The sequence below is a fragment of the Narcine bancroftii genome, chromosome 14, assembly GCF_036971445.1.
Source record: "Narcine bancroftii isolate sNarBan1 chromosome 14, sNarBan1.hap1, whole genome shotgun sequence".
In the NCBI taxonomy this organism is placed as follows: Eukaryota; Metazoa; Chordata; class Chondrichthyes; order Torpediniformes; family Narcinidae; genus Narcine; species Narcine bancroftii.
Window position 1 is genome coordinate 8440077 of NC_091482.1, and position 17933 is coordinate 8458009.

At 40.2% G+C, this 17933-nt stretch overlaps 1 protein-coding gene across 7 annotated transcripts in view; it reads right to left on the bottom strand.

Moving 5' to 3' along the window:
• The window catches only part of LOC138749563 (nitric oxide synthase, inducible-like), a 308564-nt gene that overhangs the window by 117987 nt on the left and 172644 nt on the right, over positions 1 to 17933 (bottom strand). For all 7 annotated transcript variants that reach the window (XM_069911097.1, XM_069911101.1, XM_069911098.1 and 4 more), the window contains 2 exons: positions 13602 to 13689; positions 9747 to 9846 (listed from right to left, as the gene is read on the bottom strand). In XM_069911097.1, coding sequence (XP_069767198.1) covers positions 9747 to 9779 — 33 coding nt within the window. In that variant the 5' untranslated portion in view covers positions 9780 to 9846; positions 13602 to 13689. The remainder of the gene's footprint in view (positions 1 to 9746; positions 9847 to 13601; positions 13690 to 17933) is intronic.

Sequence of the window (17933 nt, forward strand, 5' to 3'; positions counted from 1 at the left end):
TTCTTCCAATGCTCTTATTAATCCCATACCAAATGTTAATCATATGTATTAGGATGGGGTTATCTGTTTTTTTTTGTTATTAATCTTACATTCCATTTAGAAATTAAATCTTTCACTGTACGTTGTCCCATTTGGATCCATGAGGGACAGTTCTCTTCTTTGAAAAAGATGAGAGGAACCTCACATGGGCTGCTAAATAATATTACTAAAATCCAGTAATCTTAATCCTCCCATTTTATATTCCCACACCAGTTTTTCAATGGCAATCCAAGGTACTTTCCTATTCCATATAAATTTTCCTATTTCACCATTAAGTATCTTAGAGAAGTTCTTAGGCAAAGAAATTGGCAACGATTGGCATCACTTTCATTTTCACATAATTAACCCTTACAATTAATGTTAAAGGCAGATGTCTCCATCTTTGTAAATCCTCCTCTATCATTCCAAGTGGGTGAGATAATTAAGTTTATATACATTTTGTAGATTATTATCTACCGTTATTCCTAAATATTTAATTCCATCTAGTTTCGTTTAACTGGCTTCCTTTTTGATATCTCTCATTATCAAAATTTGTTAATGGCATAATTTTGCTTTTTTCCAAATTTATTTTATAACCTGATACCTTTCCAAATTTTTCCAGTGTAGTCGGTAGTTTGGTCAAGGACTCAGCCAGGTCTGATAAATTTAGCAACACATTATCTGCAAATAAATTAATTTTATGCTCTTCCTGGCCAACTTTGAATTCCTTTATATCTGGATCTCTCCTTATAATTTCTGCTAATGGTTCAATTACCAAGTCAAAGAGGCCTGGAGACAGTGGTCAACCCTGTCTACTAGATCTACTCAAAGGAAACATTGACAACATTTGGCCATTGGTTATGATTTTAGCTTGAAGTTTATGATAGTTAATGTTCAGCCCATTCCAAACTTCAAATAAGAAAGCCCCATTGTAGTCAATCATATGCCTCCTGAATCTAATGATACAGATATACTTGGATTTTCTTTAGACTTAGCCAAATTAATTGTATTAAATAGTCTGCTCAAGTTATCTGCAGATTGTAAAGCCCACCTGAATTTATCAGTTTAGGTAGATATTCCCCTAGTCTATTGTCTAGTGCTTTTGCCAAAATATTGTAATCTGCATTTAACAAGGAAACAAGTCTGTATAAAGACGGTCTCTGGTATTTTTGGTAGTACTGTAATAATAGCTGTAGAGAAGGATTCTGGAAGAGTCTTGGTTTCAACTGCCCAGTCCAATACTTTCATAATAAGAGGCATCAAGATGTCCTTAAATTATCTACAAAACTCGGGTGGGAAACTATCCTCTCCCAATGACTCACTTGCTTGTAATGTATTCAGGGATTTTTCAATCTCTTCTCTTGTGAGGGGGCATCTGTTACAAGCCCAGAGGGCCCCAAAACCCAGCAGCAATAGAGATTCACCAAGACAAATGGTTACTTAAACAAAAGTTGCTTTTAATTGTCTTTAAACATGAAAATAGGATCAAACTTTATCTTATCACTGTTAATTTAACTAACCTAACTTAACCCCCTTCTAATTTTAAGCGCATGTGAATGTAATGTGAATGTAAGTTTAGAAAAGTTCTTTGATTCACAGTCCAATCTCACTTCTCATTCCTTAAAGTTCACTGGTCGCAGGCAATTCTTAGACTGTGCACAGAATTGAACATTTATGAAGTTCACCAGGCTTTGGTGCTTGAAAGGTAAATGGTTACTGCTCAGGAAGGTTCTTGTCGGTTTTCAGAGAGAGATTTGTTGTTCCAGGACACAAATTGATCCCTTCTAATCAGACATGTCAGTGTCTTGCCAAAGAAGCTTGCCCCATCAAGGTTCTCCAGATGATAATCTTTTTCTTTCAGGTCACCACAGAGTTCCTTTTTGTTTCTTTTATTTCAAGTGAAACATTAGACAGCCAGTCCTCTTGCATGGACCCAAGGGCTTTGACCAGGCTGAACTAAGCACTCACAACCTGCCTTCCAAATGGGGTTCTCTACAAGCTTTCCAGCTTGTCCTGTTCCAGTCCCAGCTGTTGCTGCTGACTGTAAAACTGCAGAACTGAATTCCCTCTCTCTCTCTCTCAGAGAGAAAGCCTGTTTTACTCTCTCTGCTTGCAAAACCACATGACCCTCTTAGAACAGTAAGTTCCACCCCAGACAGCCTGCAGCTCCAACGAGTTCTTTCATCAGTTGCCTTTTGGTAAACAAAATTCCATTAGTGAAGTCTCTTGGGCACTCTCCAAAGCTTTTCCAAAGCCTCTTGGACCTGAACTATCTAGCATGAGCAGAACTCCATTATTTTAAATGAGATCTGTTTTGAAGTGTTTGTATGTGACCTACACTAAAAAAACCTGCCCCAATTAACTCCCAAAAACATATCTACATACAATACAAACACAACATAATCTGCCACACATCTAATTCCTTTTGATCTCTATCTTCCAGTTTTGGCAGCTCAATCGCCGAGAGAAATTCATCTATTTCAATAGAATCCCCTATCAAATCTGATTCGTATAGCTTTGTATAATTGTTGCTTAAATTGATTTCCCTTTGTTTATTATGTTAATTTGTCAGGCTCTGAATGAACTGCATTTATCATCCTTGATGTCTCTTCTGCCTTTAGTTGCCATGACAAAACTTTATGTGCTCTATCTCCCAATTCATAATACACTTGCTTTGACTTTAAAATAGTTTATCCTATTCTATAGGTTTGTAATGTATTATATTTCAATTTTATATTTATTCAAATTTTATATTTTTCTTTCAAATCCGTTCTCTGATATTCTTTTTCTAATTCTGATATTTCTTCTCTAGGCCCAATGATCGAAGCAGATAAAGACCTGGCTGGCAGGAGTCATCTTTGCCCTTTAGGACTGCTTCAAGAGCACTGACTGGCATATGTTTAAAGAGGCAGCAACAGATGTGAATTGCATCTAGTGAGAGGAGTACATGGCATCAGTGATCAGCCATATTAGCAAGTGCACCGATGTCATCACCGTGCCCAAGACCATCACTACTCGTCCCAACCAGAAACCGTGGATGACTGCAGAGGTGCATGGGCTGTTAAGGAACTACGACTCCGGCTTCAGACAACACAAGAGCCAAGCTGTCCAAGGCCAGCAGGGAGGCAAAGAGGGCTCATGCCCGGAGCATTCAGAGTTACTTCCGGGTTACCGGTGACACACGGTGCATGTGGGAGGGCATCTGTGCCTTCACCAACCACAAAGCCCCACCAGTCGCCTGTGCCGGGGATGCCTCCCTCCCGGATGCTTTGAATTACTTATATGTGCTCTTCAAGGTGAAAAATGACGTGGAGGCGAGAAAGTCCACATCCCCTCCATATGAGCTGGCACTATGTCTCACGAAGGCTGAAGTGAGAAAGATGCTCCTCAAGGTCAACCCTCGTAAGATTGCAGGTCCAGAAAACATCACTGGCAGGGTGTTCAGAGGATGTGCAGACCAACTAGCTGAAGTTCTCACAGACATCCTCAACATCTCCCTGGGCAGCGCCTCCATATCTTTGTGCTTCAAGGAGGCCACTATCATCCTTGTGCTGTCTCAATGACTACTGTCCTGTCGCGCTCACGTCCACCATCATTAAGTGCTTTGAGAGGAAAATCATGGAGCACTTCAATGCTCAGTTGCCCCCTCGCAAACCCTGCAGTTTGCGTACCGTCCCAACCAATCTACAGACGACGCCATTGACACCATGCTGCCCTCACCCGCCTGGAAAATAAAGACTTGTATGTTCAAATGCTGTTCATAGACTTCAGCTCAGCATTCAACACAATCATACAGGAATCATTAGGAAGTTAAATTTGTTGGACCTAAACTCCTTTCTCTGTAACTGGATTCTCAGTCAGTCTGGATCAGAAACAGCATGTCCAACCCTATCACACTGAGCACGGAGATCCCCCAGGCTGCATGCTGAGCCCTCTGCTGTTCATCCTGTTGACCCACAGCTGTGCAGCAAGATACAATTCTAATCACATCATCAAATTCAGGTAGGGCTCATCAGCAAGAACGATGAGTCAGCTTACAGATAGGAGGTGAAATCACTAATGGACTGGTGCAGGGACAACAACCTACACCTGAATGCCAATAAGACAAAGGAGAAGGAGGTGAACTTCAGGAGAGCCCGCGAGGGGGGAATCCACTCTCCACTGACCATGGTGAGCTCCACCATTGAGGTAATCAAGAGCTCCAAACTCCTTGGCGGTCACCTGGTAGAGAATCTCTCCTGGTCCCCCAATACCAGATCCATTGCCAAGAAGGCCCAACAACGCCTTTACTTCTTGTGGAGGTTGAAGAAAGCTTCCACCCTCTACCCTCACTACATTCTACAGGGGATGTGTTGAGAGCATGTGTTATAACTGTATCACTACCTGGTTCGGGAACGGCACCATCTCTGAATGCAAGTCCCTGCAGCAGATGGTAAAAACTGCTGAGGGGATTATTGGGGCCTCTCTCCCTGCCATCATGGACATTTATAATGGCCATTGTTTGCGGAAAGCCATAAACATCGTGAAGGACTCCATACACCCCTCCCACAATCTGTTCCCCCCCGCCATCCGGGAAGAGGTTCTGAAGCATTTGGGCCCTCACGACCAGATTACGAGACAGCTTCCCCCCCCCCCCCCCCCAAGCCGTGAGGCTTCTGAACTCTGGGGACACAGAGCCAGCATATGTAACATGATATTTAATAAGTGATATGTTATTTCTAAAAAAAATTTCTGAGGTAATTTATCCATGTAAATAACCAGCTCCATGGTCCGGAGAAATGTTACCTCGTTTTCACTGCACACTGCAAGGTTTATGGAATGAATGACAAAGAAACGCGACTTGACTTAATATTCCTTCTTTATTTTTTTTATATATGAAATTATCTGTCCCCTCAGGTATAAGCTTTTAATGCATCCCATATTAGGAAACTACCATTGGTGGAGGGTCCATTTGTTTCAGAAAAGAATTCTATTTGTTCCCTGACAAAATTACAGAAATCTGTCCTTCTCAACACTGTAGGATTAAAATGCCATCTATAGATACTCACTGCCTCTCAGGCATCATTATCATTAAAGTCAGAGGGGCATGGTCAGAAATCTGTCTGGTTAAATAAATATTCCTTTCAAACACTCTGTTTTTCAATTATGCAGACATTAAAAACAGATCTATTCTTGTATAGGAGTCATGAACCTATGAATAGAATGAATAATCTCTTGTCATAGGTATCTGTTTCCACACAGCTATCAAGTTTAAATCCTTCATAAAAGACAGAGTAACTTTTGAAACCTTTGTCACTCTCCTGGCTGATTTATCAAGGATTGGATCCAAACAAAAATTAAAATCTCCTCCAATCAGTACATTTTGTCTATCCTCCACTGTTTTTAAGAAGACATTTTGTATAAAGGATTCTTCAAAGTTTGGAGCATAAATATTCATGAGCGTCCAGGATTCTGCATATATCCGACAATGTGCCATTACAAATCTTCCCGCCAAGTCAATGAATGTGCCTTTGATCAACACTGGTATATATTTATATATTAAAATTGCTACCCCTCGCTTTGGAATTAAAAGAGGATATGACTTGTCCCACCTAATCCCTTTTTAACCTATCATGTTCCAATTTTGTAAGGTGTGTTTCCTATAGAAAACTATATCTGCCTTTAATTTTTTTTAAGTGTGCCAAAACTCACTTCCTTTTTATGGGTCCGTTTATCCCATTAATGTTGTAACTGATCAATTTTAGTGTTCTATTCATGTTTATATTTGTACATATTCAGCTCTATCTTCAGACCCTTTTGCTTATTTAAACAATAGAGTGATTTTCCCTTGTTGCCCCTGTTCTGGCGGTGATGAAATCAAGAAATCTCAGAAGCCCGTGAATAAAGCCTGAGGTACTGTCCAAGGAAGAATCCCTCCCCTTAATTTATGCATGATTTTGAAAAAAAATCTCCCTCTCCAGCATCATTAACCCCCTCAAGTCAGAACATCCACCTTGCTACTAGCCCGCCAAGCATTTACTCTCTGTTGGGCTCTCCATTTACCTTTCAATATTACTTTAAATAACCAATAAAAGATATTTCAAAAATATCTTTAATTTCACTTTTTATTCATTTTAAAAAATCATTTACAGTTCACTTTATCTTCATTCTTGATCTTCTTTCTGATATATACTTTGGGTCTCCTTTACCAATTTTGAATCTTCAGAGAATTTCACCAGGTGATTCCCCTCAGTCCTTTCTTTCATCTCGTCGATTTCTTCTGCTGAAATTTTCCATGTGGCCTATTTTATCCAAGCAGCAGTTATATATTTGCTTTCCATTTCTTTGTATCTTCCTCCAGGGCTTTTAGATGTTATCGAGTCATTATCAGGTCGTTTTCAACCCGGCCCACTCAGAATCTCCATGGATCCATCACATTTTTGAAAATCCTTTGTCGCACCCCCCCCCCCCCCGCTTCCTTGGATTTGAGTCGACACTGTGGCTGCACATTCTTCACCACTCCCTTGTGGACTTTCAGCCAATGGATCTCAATACTTTTCAGCTTCTTCAATTTTACTTTTATGGGTCTTATTCTTACCCATCAAGTTTATGTTTTTAATACAAGAAATTTTTATTTTGTCAACTTTAACCCAGTCTTTTAATCAATCTTCTCTAGATCCTCAGCATGTTACCAAGCTGTATGCCTAAATTTAAAAGTTACACTTAATTTAAAATATAAACTTAAGGCCGAGAAACACATGGCCCAACCTCTAACTAAAGAAGCCCAATGGCAGCTTAGGTAGAGTAGATCCCATCTCTGGACATAAGTTCAGGGAACATGTAATGTAACACAGCTTTCTGCGGAGATATGATCATCAACCTCCTATCTCCTACTTATTCTCAATCCCTTTCCTGCCTTATTCACAATGACAATTATATCTATTAGACAATTATCTGAAATCATTTACCTGCATTTAACAATTTCAACATATTACCTAAGATGTGGTTTATTTTTGCAACTGAATGCCTTCAGCCTGATTGCAGTGTCAGACAAGACCAAAAAAAGGAACTATCCAGTAATAGAGAATGAAACAAAAAAGGTCAACTAGGCAACACCCATCTTCATTTCCCTAGTTCTTCTAGTTATGTCTCTCTTCCATTTTCCCACTGTCTCCTTTCACAGAGTCAAAATCAATTCTCACCTTTTCTCTTATCATATCCAATCAACACCTTCTGTTTGTTGGTCTGGATTCCTCCCCCTCCCATTCTTTCTCTCCCCAGTCTTTAATGAGATGCCTACCTGCTTTTTGCTTATTCCTTGAAGAAGGAAGTGCTCAAGCCTGGAAAGTTGGTAATGTATATCTTTACCTCCTACAAGGTGCTGTGAGACTGGCTGAGCTCTTTCGGCATTTATTGTGTGTTTTTAATCCTATCAGTTGATCTATAATTGTTCTCAGAGTGGACAAGCACTTCTTCCACGAACCAACCTCAGGGGTGGTGATTTGAGTACAGTGCGCACTTAAAATAACACTTGCAATCAACTATAACCCAGATAATAAGGTCTGGGTTTTGAAAGGAAGCTTGAAAGAATTTTATTGCCTACGGCTTTAGGAAGCCCTTAACACATGCAGATTCCTTTATGCATTGCCTCATTCTCCCAGCTAAAGGAAAAGTAGATGAAGTCATCTCTCCTTGAGTATTCAGCATCAGTAAGTGCCCTAATGTAGCAAGGAGAAATGGCGTGGATGTGTGGCAACTACCTGGATTGACGTGCTAGTGACCTTGAGGCACTGGATGCGAATAAGTTTGTGTGCTCAATCCCCAGGTGACATCTTCTAGTACCAATTACCCAGAGGAGTTACATCAGCCAGAATATGTCAGAGCACATGGACAAACTTATTCTGTACTGACTGCTTGGTTGGAATATGGCACTAGATTCCTCCACTTAATGCTATGGGGAAAAAACATCAGAGCTCTCTCTCCAAGCAACTATTTCCATGTCATGCTATTAGTTTGTCTGAGAATTTCATGTTGAATATCACAATAATTTGAGAATATATTCCATCAAAAATTCAATCTATATTGCTCGATGTAATATGAAGCATTGATAAAAAAATAATCTTTGAATTGACTGACATTTACTTATGACGGATATGTATGTATTCTTCATTATCAACAGTTACCTCAGCCTGAGCCAATGTCAACAGTTTGCACAAAAGTGAACAAAAGCTCAAGTTTCAAAAAGTAAATAACAATAAGTAAGCAAGAGAACTTTATCAGTTTTATCAATTTCTAAGTACGAACACACATTCAGCTCACATGTTTCTGCATCTCAAACATCCAAGATAAGAGGGGACCCCATCCCTTAAACTAAATACTAATCATCTTTACAATTGGTCAACAGTAAAATTCTTTCTAACAAATTCAAAACTACACCCAAGGTTTGGGACAAATTCAACTATTCCTACTTGAACCATGACCTCATTCTCTCCATTTAAAAAAATGGAAATAGAAAGAATTCCAACATTTTTCCAATCTTTGGTCATTTGTCTTAAGTCTTTAGCAATAGTGGAATGTTATGCTACAGTGAAAGTGAAGTAAATGGACATGATCACATGAACAATACACAAATATTGTGAGGAAGTCAGTAATTTATTTGGGTAGTACTTTGAGTTGATGGAACTGTAATGGACCTGTATCATTGCCCACAACCACACATGAGAGCTCATGGCATTTTGACATATGTCAACTGGTAAATGAACAATGTGTGAGCTTCCCTCCCACCAAAGTCCTTAATCTACAACTTCTATTGCCTTGGAAAAGCAGTCAATATATTGAAAAACCCATCAACATCTGACAAACTCTTTTCTCCCTCCTTCCATGGGGCAGGGCTTAAGATTGCGAAAGCATGCACCAGCAGATTTAAAGACAATTTCTTCCCTGAAGCCATCAGACTCCTGAATGAACCCCAAATCAATGTTATGATGTTGTCCTTGCTTGGTGCCAATTGGTCTTTTTCAGTGTAGCCCCATACTCTATAAATTCTGCTTTACTCTTTATGTAATGTGAGAGATAACCTGTTGATCTGTTCACAGAAGAATCCTTCTCACTGTGTTTGGTATCTTGTGACAAACAAACGTGAAGCAGAACCAGTGGAGTGAACCAGTATTTGGATTTCCAGAAGCCATTTGGAAAGGTACAACAATGAAAGACACCGCACAGGGCAAGCACAGAACAATGGGGGCAATATAATGGCGTGGATAGAGGAGGACTAACCAACTGAAAAGTGGGTTGGGATGAATGGGTGTAAGGATGAAAACTGCCAATAATGAGAAAGGGATAATGGCTCAGAAGTTCAAGAGGTTGATTTACTCTGGGTGATGCTACTTTATTCCTAGGGATAGAAAACATTAGATGGGAGTTATCTATGGGTCTCCAAAGTGTAGTGTTAATATAGGGGATGGCACCAAACAGGAAATCCAATACATGTAAAAAGATTCTGGTGGGAAAATATAGATCAGTGGTAAACCCAAAGTTCAACAACAGCTGAAATACAAAGACTCTAAACTCAAAATCAAAATTCATAAAACACTCCTCATTAATTTCTGAAACGGATGGCATTCCAAGGACTCATCAACTATCCATTCCTCCATTTCACTTTTGTTTCCCCATTGAGGTCCAAGTTTATTAACTGTGGCCAAATTCCTATATGAGAGTTTCATGATAAGCAAACCAAGTTAATGCCTTACCAAATGGCTTCTGGTCCACTGGTTCTGCTTCATGTTTGTTTGCCCATTCTTTTGCTTGTCGTGTAGATATTTATTACTTCTGTTGATTCATATTTTTATACTGTTAAAAAAAATAGATAAAATTACACAATGGATTTGAACCAAGCAAGGACAACTTCAGTGTTACAAGAGACTATAGATGCTGGAATCTGGAGCAAAAAAAACCCCAATCTGCTGGAGAATCTCAGCTGGTCAAAGTTTTGAGGCCTTGAATTAGGACAACTTCTCTCTTAATGCATCCAGAATGACCATAATAAGCACATACTCCACCTCTAGGATTTCCTAGTTTTCACCCATAACAAACACATGGGCCTGCAGGGTCCGTTGACCATCAGGAGATAAATAATGGTAGAATGCAGCACTGTGGCACAAGGTCACGTGGCTGTGCGAATGAGTCTGGGTGATCACCTGGTCATACAACTTGACAGCAGTGGGGATAACAGAGGGGGAGCAATTAGAGGGACTCTCACAGAACTCCCTTCACAGAGAGGTGGAAGACGTCTTCAGGGTAGACATCCCTTGTGGAGGTTTCACCAAGGTGCAGCCATGGAACCTTTGCAAACAGAGAGAAAACATTCTGACAGAATACTTTGTCAGAGTATTCTGCAACAATTTGTAAGGCTGCAAGTTGGCAGTCCTATGGTAAGACTCCATTTCAAGATGGTTTTTGAATTCTGAGTTCATCCTATTCTAAGTCTCTGTAGTCAATTGAGAGGCTGTGGCTGGTTATTGTGTTTCTCCTGGAATAGGGGAAAAAAGAACACCACTTTGTTGTAACCTGGATGAAGTAGTATCTTTTGGAAAAACCCAAGAGGGAGCAAGTTTCTTCAGAAAGACACTTCAGTTGATGATTGAAGGTGATCAGTTTGTATCCACCAAACAATGAATATCTCTCTGAAACCAACAAAGGTCTTCCTAAATGGTAACAACATGTAAAAACATCAGAGCCTGGTGAATATAATATCTGTTCAATTCTGTACACAGTGTGGAAGACTGCCTGATACCAGTAAACCTGCAGAAGTGAAAAGTGGACACTGAAAAATAACTTTCCTGAACACATAAACATTTCATACATGTGCACTTAGAATTAGAAGGGGGTTAAGTTAATAGTTATAAGTATTGATTTTATTATTATGTATTAAGAAAATAAAACCAGTTTGGTTTATGGAGCCATTGTCTTGGCGAATTCCTCATTTTTTAGTCCTTTGGGCTTGAAACGGTACATATCCACTAAAATTCTTACTTGGCTGCAGCAGCTAAAAAGGCACTTTGCAAAAAAAAAACAATTGAATTGAATCAAAAAGAATCAAACATTCACATGCATCCCTGTTCATCTCTTCTAAGCATCCAGATTCATTGACAATCTCAGACTTGTTGGTGGTTTAATTGGCTACAGTAAATTGCCCCCAGTGTAGGAGAATCAGGGAGGATTTGATGTGCACATGGGAAAGAACAGGTTACATGGAAATAAGTAAGAGATAAGATTGAGAATGATATGGGATCCAGGGTGAACTAGCTGACTGGATACAGAATTTTCTTGATGATCAGACATAGAGGTGGTAGTGGAAGGTTGTTACTCAAAATTAGAGGCCTGTGACTAGAGGTGTGCAGCAAAGTTCTATGTCCACCGTGGTTTGTCATCTATTATTAATTATTTGCCGGCATCACCTACAGCTCCTAGAACGCTTCCACCCGCGTTGTCTCCGGTCCATCCTCAACATCCATTGGAGCGCTTTCATCCCTAACGTCAAAGTACTCGAGATGGCAGAGGTCGACAGCATCGAGTCCACGCTGCTGAAGATCCAGCTGCGCTGGGTGGGTCACGTCTCCAGAATGGAGGACCGTCGCCTTCCCAAGATTGTGTTATATGGCGAGCTCTCCACTGGCCACCGTGACAGAGGTGCACCAGAAAAAAGGTACAAGGACTGCCTAAAGAAATCTCTTGGTGCCTGCCCCATTGACCACCCCCAGTGGGCTGATATCGCCTCAAACCGTGCATCTTGGCGCCTCACAGTTTGGCGGGCAGCAACCTCCTTTGAAGAAGACCGCAGAGCCCACCTCACTGACAAAAGGCAAAGGAGGAAAAACCCAACACCCAACCCCAACCAACCAATTTTCCCCTGCAGCCGCTGCAACCGTGTCTGCCTGTCCCGCATCGGACTTGTCAGCCACAAACGAGCCTGCAGCTGACGTGGACTTTTACCCCCTCCATAAATCTTCGTCCACGAAGCCAAGCCAAAGAAAGAAGAAATTAATTATTTGGATGACAATGTAGTCAGCATGGTTTACGGAACACCGAAGTGATGATGGTTATCTAAGATTGCAACATCTGCAGATTTTCTTGTTTATGTAGGTTTATTTTGTGACGTAGAGTTCTACTTTGTGACGTGCTTGGGGAGATTTGGTATGTCACCGAAGATTCTTGAAAACTTCTACAGACCTACCATGGAGAGCATTCTGTCTGGAGGCATCACTGTCTGGTATGGAGGTAACAATGTTCAGGACAAGAAAACAACTCCAGAGGGTTGTTAACTCAGCCTGTGACATCACGGGCACCAGATTTCACTCTCCATCGAGGACATCTACAAGAGGCGGTGTCTTAAGAAAGCAGCCTCTATCCTCAAGGACCTCAACCACCCAGGTCATGTCCTCTTCACTCTGCTGCCATCGGGAAAAAGGTACAGGAGTTGAAGACAAGCACTCGGCAGCACAATTTCTGCTTCTTTCCTGTTTCCATCAGATTCCTGAATGATCTATGAACCAAAGACACTGCCTTATTTTGACTTTTTGTGCACTATTTTTATTTATTTTTGTAAGGTGGTTTATATAAATGTTTGAACTGTGAGGCTGCCACAAAACAACTAATTTCATGACTTGTTCATGACAATAAATTCTGATTCTTCTGGAAAAGAGGGTCATGAAATGGCATATGGAATTTAACTCAGACAAGTGTGAGGAGTTGCACTTTGGTGGGTTAAAGTAGGGCAAGATGTATATAATAATAAAGTATGAAAGTCTGCAAACATCATGATTGAAGTTTAAAAAAAAATGCTGGAGAAACTCAGCAGGTCAGGCCTTGTGCAGTGAATGGAAGGACACTGAAGAGTGTTGTGGAACAAAGTGGCTTCTGGGAACAGGTACATAGTTCCACAAAAGTGGCGATGCATTTGGACGAAGTTGTCAAGAAGGCATTTGGCATGCTTGTCTTCGTCAGTAGGGGCACTGGGTGCAGGAGTAGGGATGCCATGTTATAACTGTACAAGATGCTGGCAAGACCACTCTTGCAAGAGTGTGTGCAATTATGGTCACCCAGTTAACAGTACAAACTTTCTATAAACTACATTTCAAAACAAATAAAGTAATGCAAGAAAAAGATAAAGTGAGGCAGTGTCTGGGCTTCATTGTTCATTCAGCAATCTGAGGGCAGAGGGGAAGGAACTGTCTTTGTGCCACTGGGTGTTCATCTTCAGGCTCCTGTACCTCCATCTTGATGGTAGCTATGTGAAGAGGGCATGGGCTGGGTGATGGTTGTCCATGAAGAAAGAGAACAAGTTGGAACGAGAACAATGAAATGGATTTTTAATTGGTTTTTGTAGCTCTTCACTCTCAAGGATATTTTGCTTCCACTTCACCTCTGTGGGTTCCAAGGTAGCTGATGAGTCCCATGCACAATGAAAGCAGGATCCATGATAAGCCAGGCAGAGTTTAACTCTGATTTGGGTTATGTTGGGTAATGGGAAGTAAGGTGAAAGGAGTTGGGAATCAGTACAACAGCATCCTGGACACTCAATGGTAAAAAATCCAATGAACACTTACTTTAGACAAAATCCAGACAGCATCTTCAATTGCCCTTTTAATGATCTGTTGAATTCTCTTTGGATCATCTTCATCTGTATTTTACATTCTGTAAAATATAACATTTCCCATGTTACCAGAATAATTTTTAAGAACTCAATTGCATCAGTTGCATAGGTGTTTTGACAAGAAGAGTCAGATGTTGATTATCCAATGACGAATGACCCATCTCCTGTCACTCCAAGAAGTCTTTCCACCATCTATAAATTCACTTGCCTGAATGGCCACAATGCCAACAATACTCATGAAGATCATTGCCATCTAGGACAAAGCAGCCTGCTTGTTTGATACACCTTCCACTATCCACACAGTGCCTACAGTCTACAAAATGCACTACTACAAGAGCTCCTCTCAATATGTGACCTCTACCACAAAAAAGATTGGGAGTACATGCATGGGGACCCCACAAATATGCAGAAGTCCTCCAAGGTACCTGCAGTTCTGAGTTGGAAATGTATTATTTCCACATCACTGCTGGGCTTGAAACTTGGAATCTTCCATCCAACAGCACAAAGGGAAAATCTTCAACAGAAGGACTATTGTGGATTGAGAATAACCAAGAATGGGCAATAAATGTTCTCTTAACCAAAGATGCACACATCCTTCAAACTTATTTAAAGAAAATAAGACTACAATGAGGGAAACCAACAGATCTTAATTCTGATTCTACAGACGCTAGACAAAAAATAATCGACTATAACAAACATTTTCATTTAAGTTGTTATAGCTGACAATAATGTTCATGTTCCACAAATACTAACCTCTGATGGACAAATGCTATATTTTGTAATATAACTGCAGAAGGGATCAACTAATTTGAATCTAATAGCTCACATTAAACATACAGTTCCTGAGATACGAGGCTTCTTGCAACTTGCATTCTATAAAGCAACAATTTTTTTTCAAAAGATTTGCTTCCAGAAAAAAAATTGGGGATAATGAACACAAAGGTAATTTTAGATTTGCTGTATCACGTAGGAAGTTGGAGAAATATTAAATGAACTTTTATTGCATTTACCATGCTTAATGACATAATGATGCTGAGAAACTTGGCAGGTCAAACAGTGTCCTTTTTCTAGCAAAGGTATATCAAGATTGGCCACCATTGATGGATTCCAGTTGCCCTGATACTGCTTCTCCATGGTCTCGATGTCCTGGTGAAACCTTTCACCATGTTCATCACTGACTGCACCAAGATCAGCAGGGAAGAAGGCCAAGTGCGAATGCAGAAAATGAATTTTCAATCCGCTGGATGTAGTTTGGTTGCCCTGTAGTAGAATAATTCTGAACAACATCTTTAAATGCCTTTCATGCTATTTTCTCTGCCCTCATTAGCAGATCTTCAAACCACCTGTCATTGATAATGAGTCTGATTTGTAATCCATCAAAAATTCCTTCCTTAATATTGGCATCAGTTATTATACTAATATACTAGTAGACTATGCCCTGAAATCACAAAATAGGTTAAAGCTAAAAATGTGTGATAGAAAAATGTTAAGGTGATTTTGTGATCAGCAGCCATAATCCATAAAATGCACCCAAAAGTGTTCAGGAAGCAAAACCTTCATTGTCCTGTGTAATTACTTGGCAAAGAGTGACAGCAAATTATTTAATTCACAGGGTTCAAAGAGGCGGGGGGGGGGGGGGGGGGGCATTCTCAGCCATTTCCAGTCCAATCATGTATGTTTTCAGGAAGGAAACTATTTTCTCCTTTAGGAATGTTGAAAAATCACATTCATGTGTTTACATTTCTTCCAGTATGCAAATGACCAAAAACTTTGCATCATTAGGTAAAGTTTGTGGGAAGTGATGTGACTGTTTTCACCAACTTCATTCTATGCAAAGTTAAATTAATAGCTTATCTATGAAGTGCTCTGGAAAGTCAATCAAAAACAAAATTTTAACTAGGCTGGACGGCTCTGGTATCACCAAAATCTAAAGCAGTCTTAAACAAATACAGATGGGTGAGTCGAAACACTGAAGAAAATGCAGTATGGCAAACTATTAACTATCTTATGCAATAACTCCTCTCAAATGTTTGAGTGTGAATACTTTCAGCAATTTGACTCAATCATTCAAAGACTTATCTTTTTGAGTAACTAAACCCTTCATACTGCAAGGATGATACAAGTTACAATTATTGATGCTATTTCTGAAGTCATGCATGTTTCATATCCAAATATGTGAAAACAGTGAGGTTCAAGTTCATAAATCAATATGTCAACAATCGTTGTTTGAGTGCTGCCAATTCCACTTAATTCTGATTCTTATAAACTGTGGTAATTCATTAAAAACATTCAACTCAGACCCAGCCTTGATATCTCCTTTGTGGCTAAGGCTTACACCATAACAGCTTTAGATGAGCAGAAATGAACAGAACCACTGATTTTAGGCAACATCACTCCATGATGTAAAATGAAATTTTGACGCTGTGCCAGGTACCTTCTGATTTTCCTCGTCCTACTTGTACTTTGAATGTTACTCGGTTTGCTTGCTCCAGCTTCCTCAGTCTGTCAGATCTTTCCACTACTTATTCACTCTGAAACCCCAACCATGCTGTCACCTTTGGACCACATTCTTTTGTGAAGGTTTGAAATTAAATACAAATTCAGCTCACTTCACCTGTTTTTCTGGATTCCTGCTGAAAGACTCAGGCCTGGAACATTGATAGTTTTTTTTTAATTTCCTGTGGATACTGCAAGACATGCTGAGTTTCTACAGCACTTTTGTGGACTGCACTTCACCTCAGCATCTGTAGATTTTCTTGTTGGCCCATATCTCTTAGTTTTCCCTACCCATATATACATTTAAATGTCTGTTAAACGTTGTCATTGTTCCTCATTACCTTTCTCCCTCTGTGTGGAACAGTCATGGTGTCTGCAGACTTTTGTGTCTTCAGCAAAACTCTGCAAAATCTCTTCAAGATTTGAAGAAATTCTCCTTTGCTCTCTGAAACGAGTTCTGTGGCATTCTCTACTGCTGCTCCCCATCTGTAATTCCTGCTGCTCTTGAGGGTCATATCTTGATGAAGGGCTCAAGCCCGAAACGTTGGTTATGTATTTTTATCTTTGCTTTCTAAAGTACACTGTTTGATCTGCTGAGTTTCTCCAGTATTGGGTTGTTACGTTTTTAAAAATTTCCTCTCAGGTCCCTTTTAAATCTTTCCCCTCACTTTAAATCTTTAGACTCCCCTATCCTGGGAAAAAAAAGATTGTCCTATCAGCCATCAGTCTCCTACACTCCAGGAAGTAAAAAAAAAAGAGTTCCAGCTTATCCAGTCTTAACTTTAGTGGGTGAGGAAAGAGAAGATAGGGGAAATAATGGGTCAGGCAGCATCCAAGGATAGAAATGGTTAGTCAAGGTTTTGGGTCGGGATCCTGTATTAAGATCCCCAGAAGTATAGAATAGTTAGAAACAATTTTCTCTTTGTTTTATAGGCATAAAGGTAAATTAGAACAAAGATTGCCAGAAAGAACAGAGGAAGCAAAATTTGTTTCAGGACTTTAATCATTTGAAAGAAAGGACTGTGGAACATGGACTTTGTGGATAAATGTGTTATAGGACCAGTTTTTGCATAATGGAACAAGTAGCCTCCTTCACACTGCACTTTCACCCAGTAATTACCTGACGATTTACCAGGTAACATGCCAGTGTGAATGCTTGTGGACCAGCATGCAGTTGTCATATCGCCCCAGGGATGAACCACCTGAGGGAGGTTGTCTCAGCGCCGATTCGTTTTGAATTGGCACACCGGTTAGTCCAGTGTAAATGGGATGGGGGTATGGAGGGCATCACAATTGGAGGATAGGCACCCCTTTGTTCTGCGATGCCAGGAGGTGAATGTGAAAGGGCGCAGAGAACTGGTTAACAGTTCAGGAATTTCATTGAACCGTCATTTTAGCAGTTCACCAATGCGAAAGAGACTATTGATAGAAACTCCTGAGTGGTCTTAATAGAACAAATCTGAAGAGAATTAAACAAGAAAATATGTCAATGCTTGGGGTCTAGTGTAATATCCTTTGCCAGGGAAGTGGAAAAATAGGAGAACATCTGAACAAAAAGGTAGGGTGAGAGGAGGAGGAGAAGAAGAGGTGAGGAGGGAGAAAAGGAAAAGGAGCAGAGGCTAACAGGCAAGAGGTAATGGGTGGATACATGTGGGTGTGTAGAAGAGAAGCTGAGAAATGATAGGGGGAGAGGGTAAATGGCTAAGAAGGATAGTTCTCTGATAGGACACGGGATAGGGGTGGGGAGCTGGAGAAAAGGAGGTAGAGGGGTTAAGAAAAAGAGGAACAA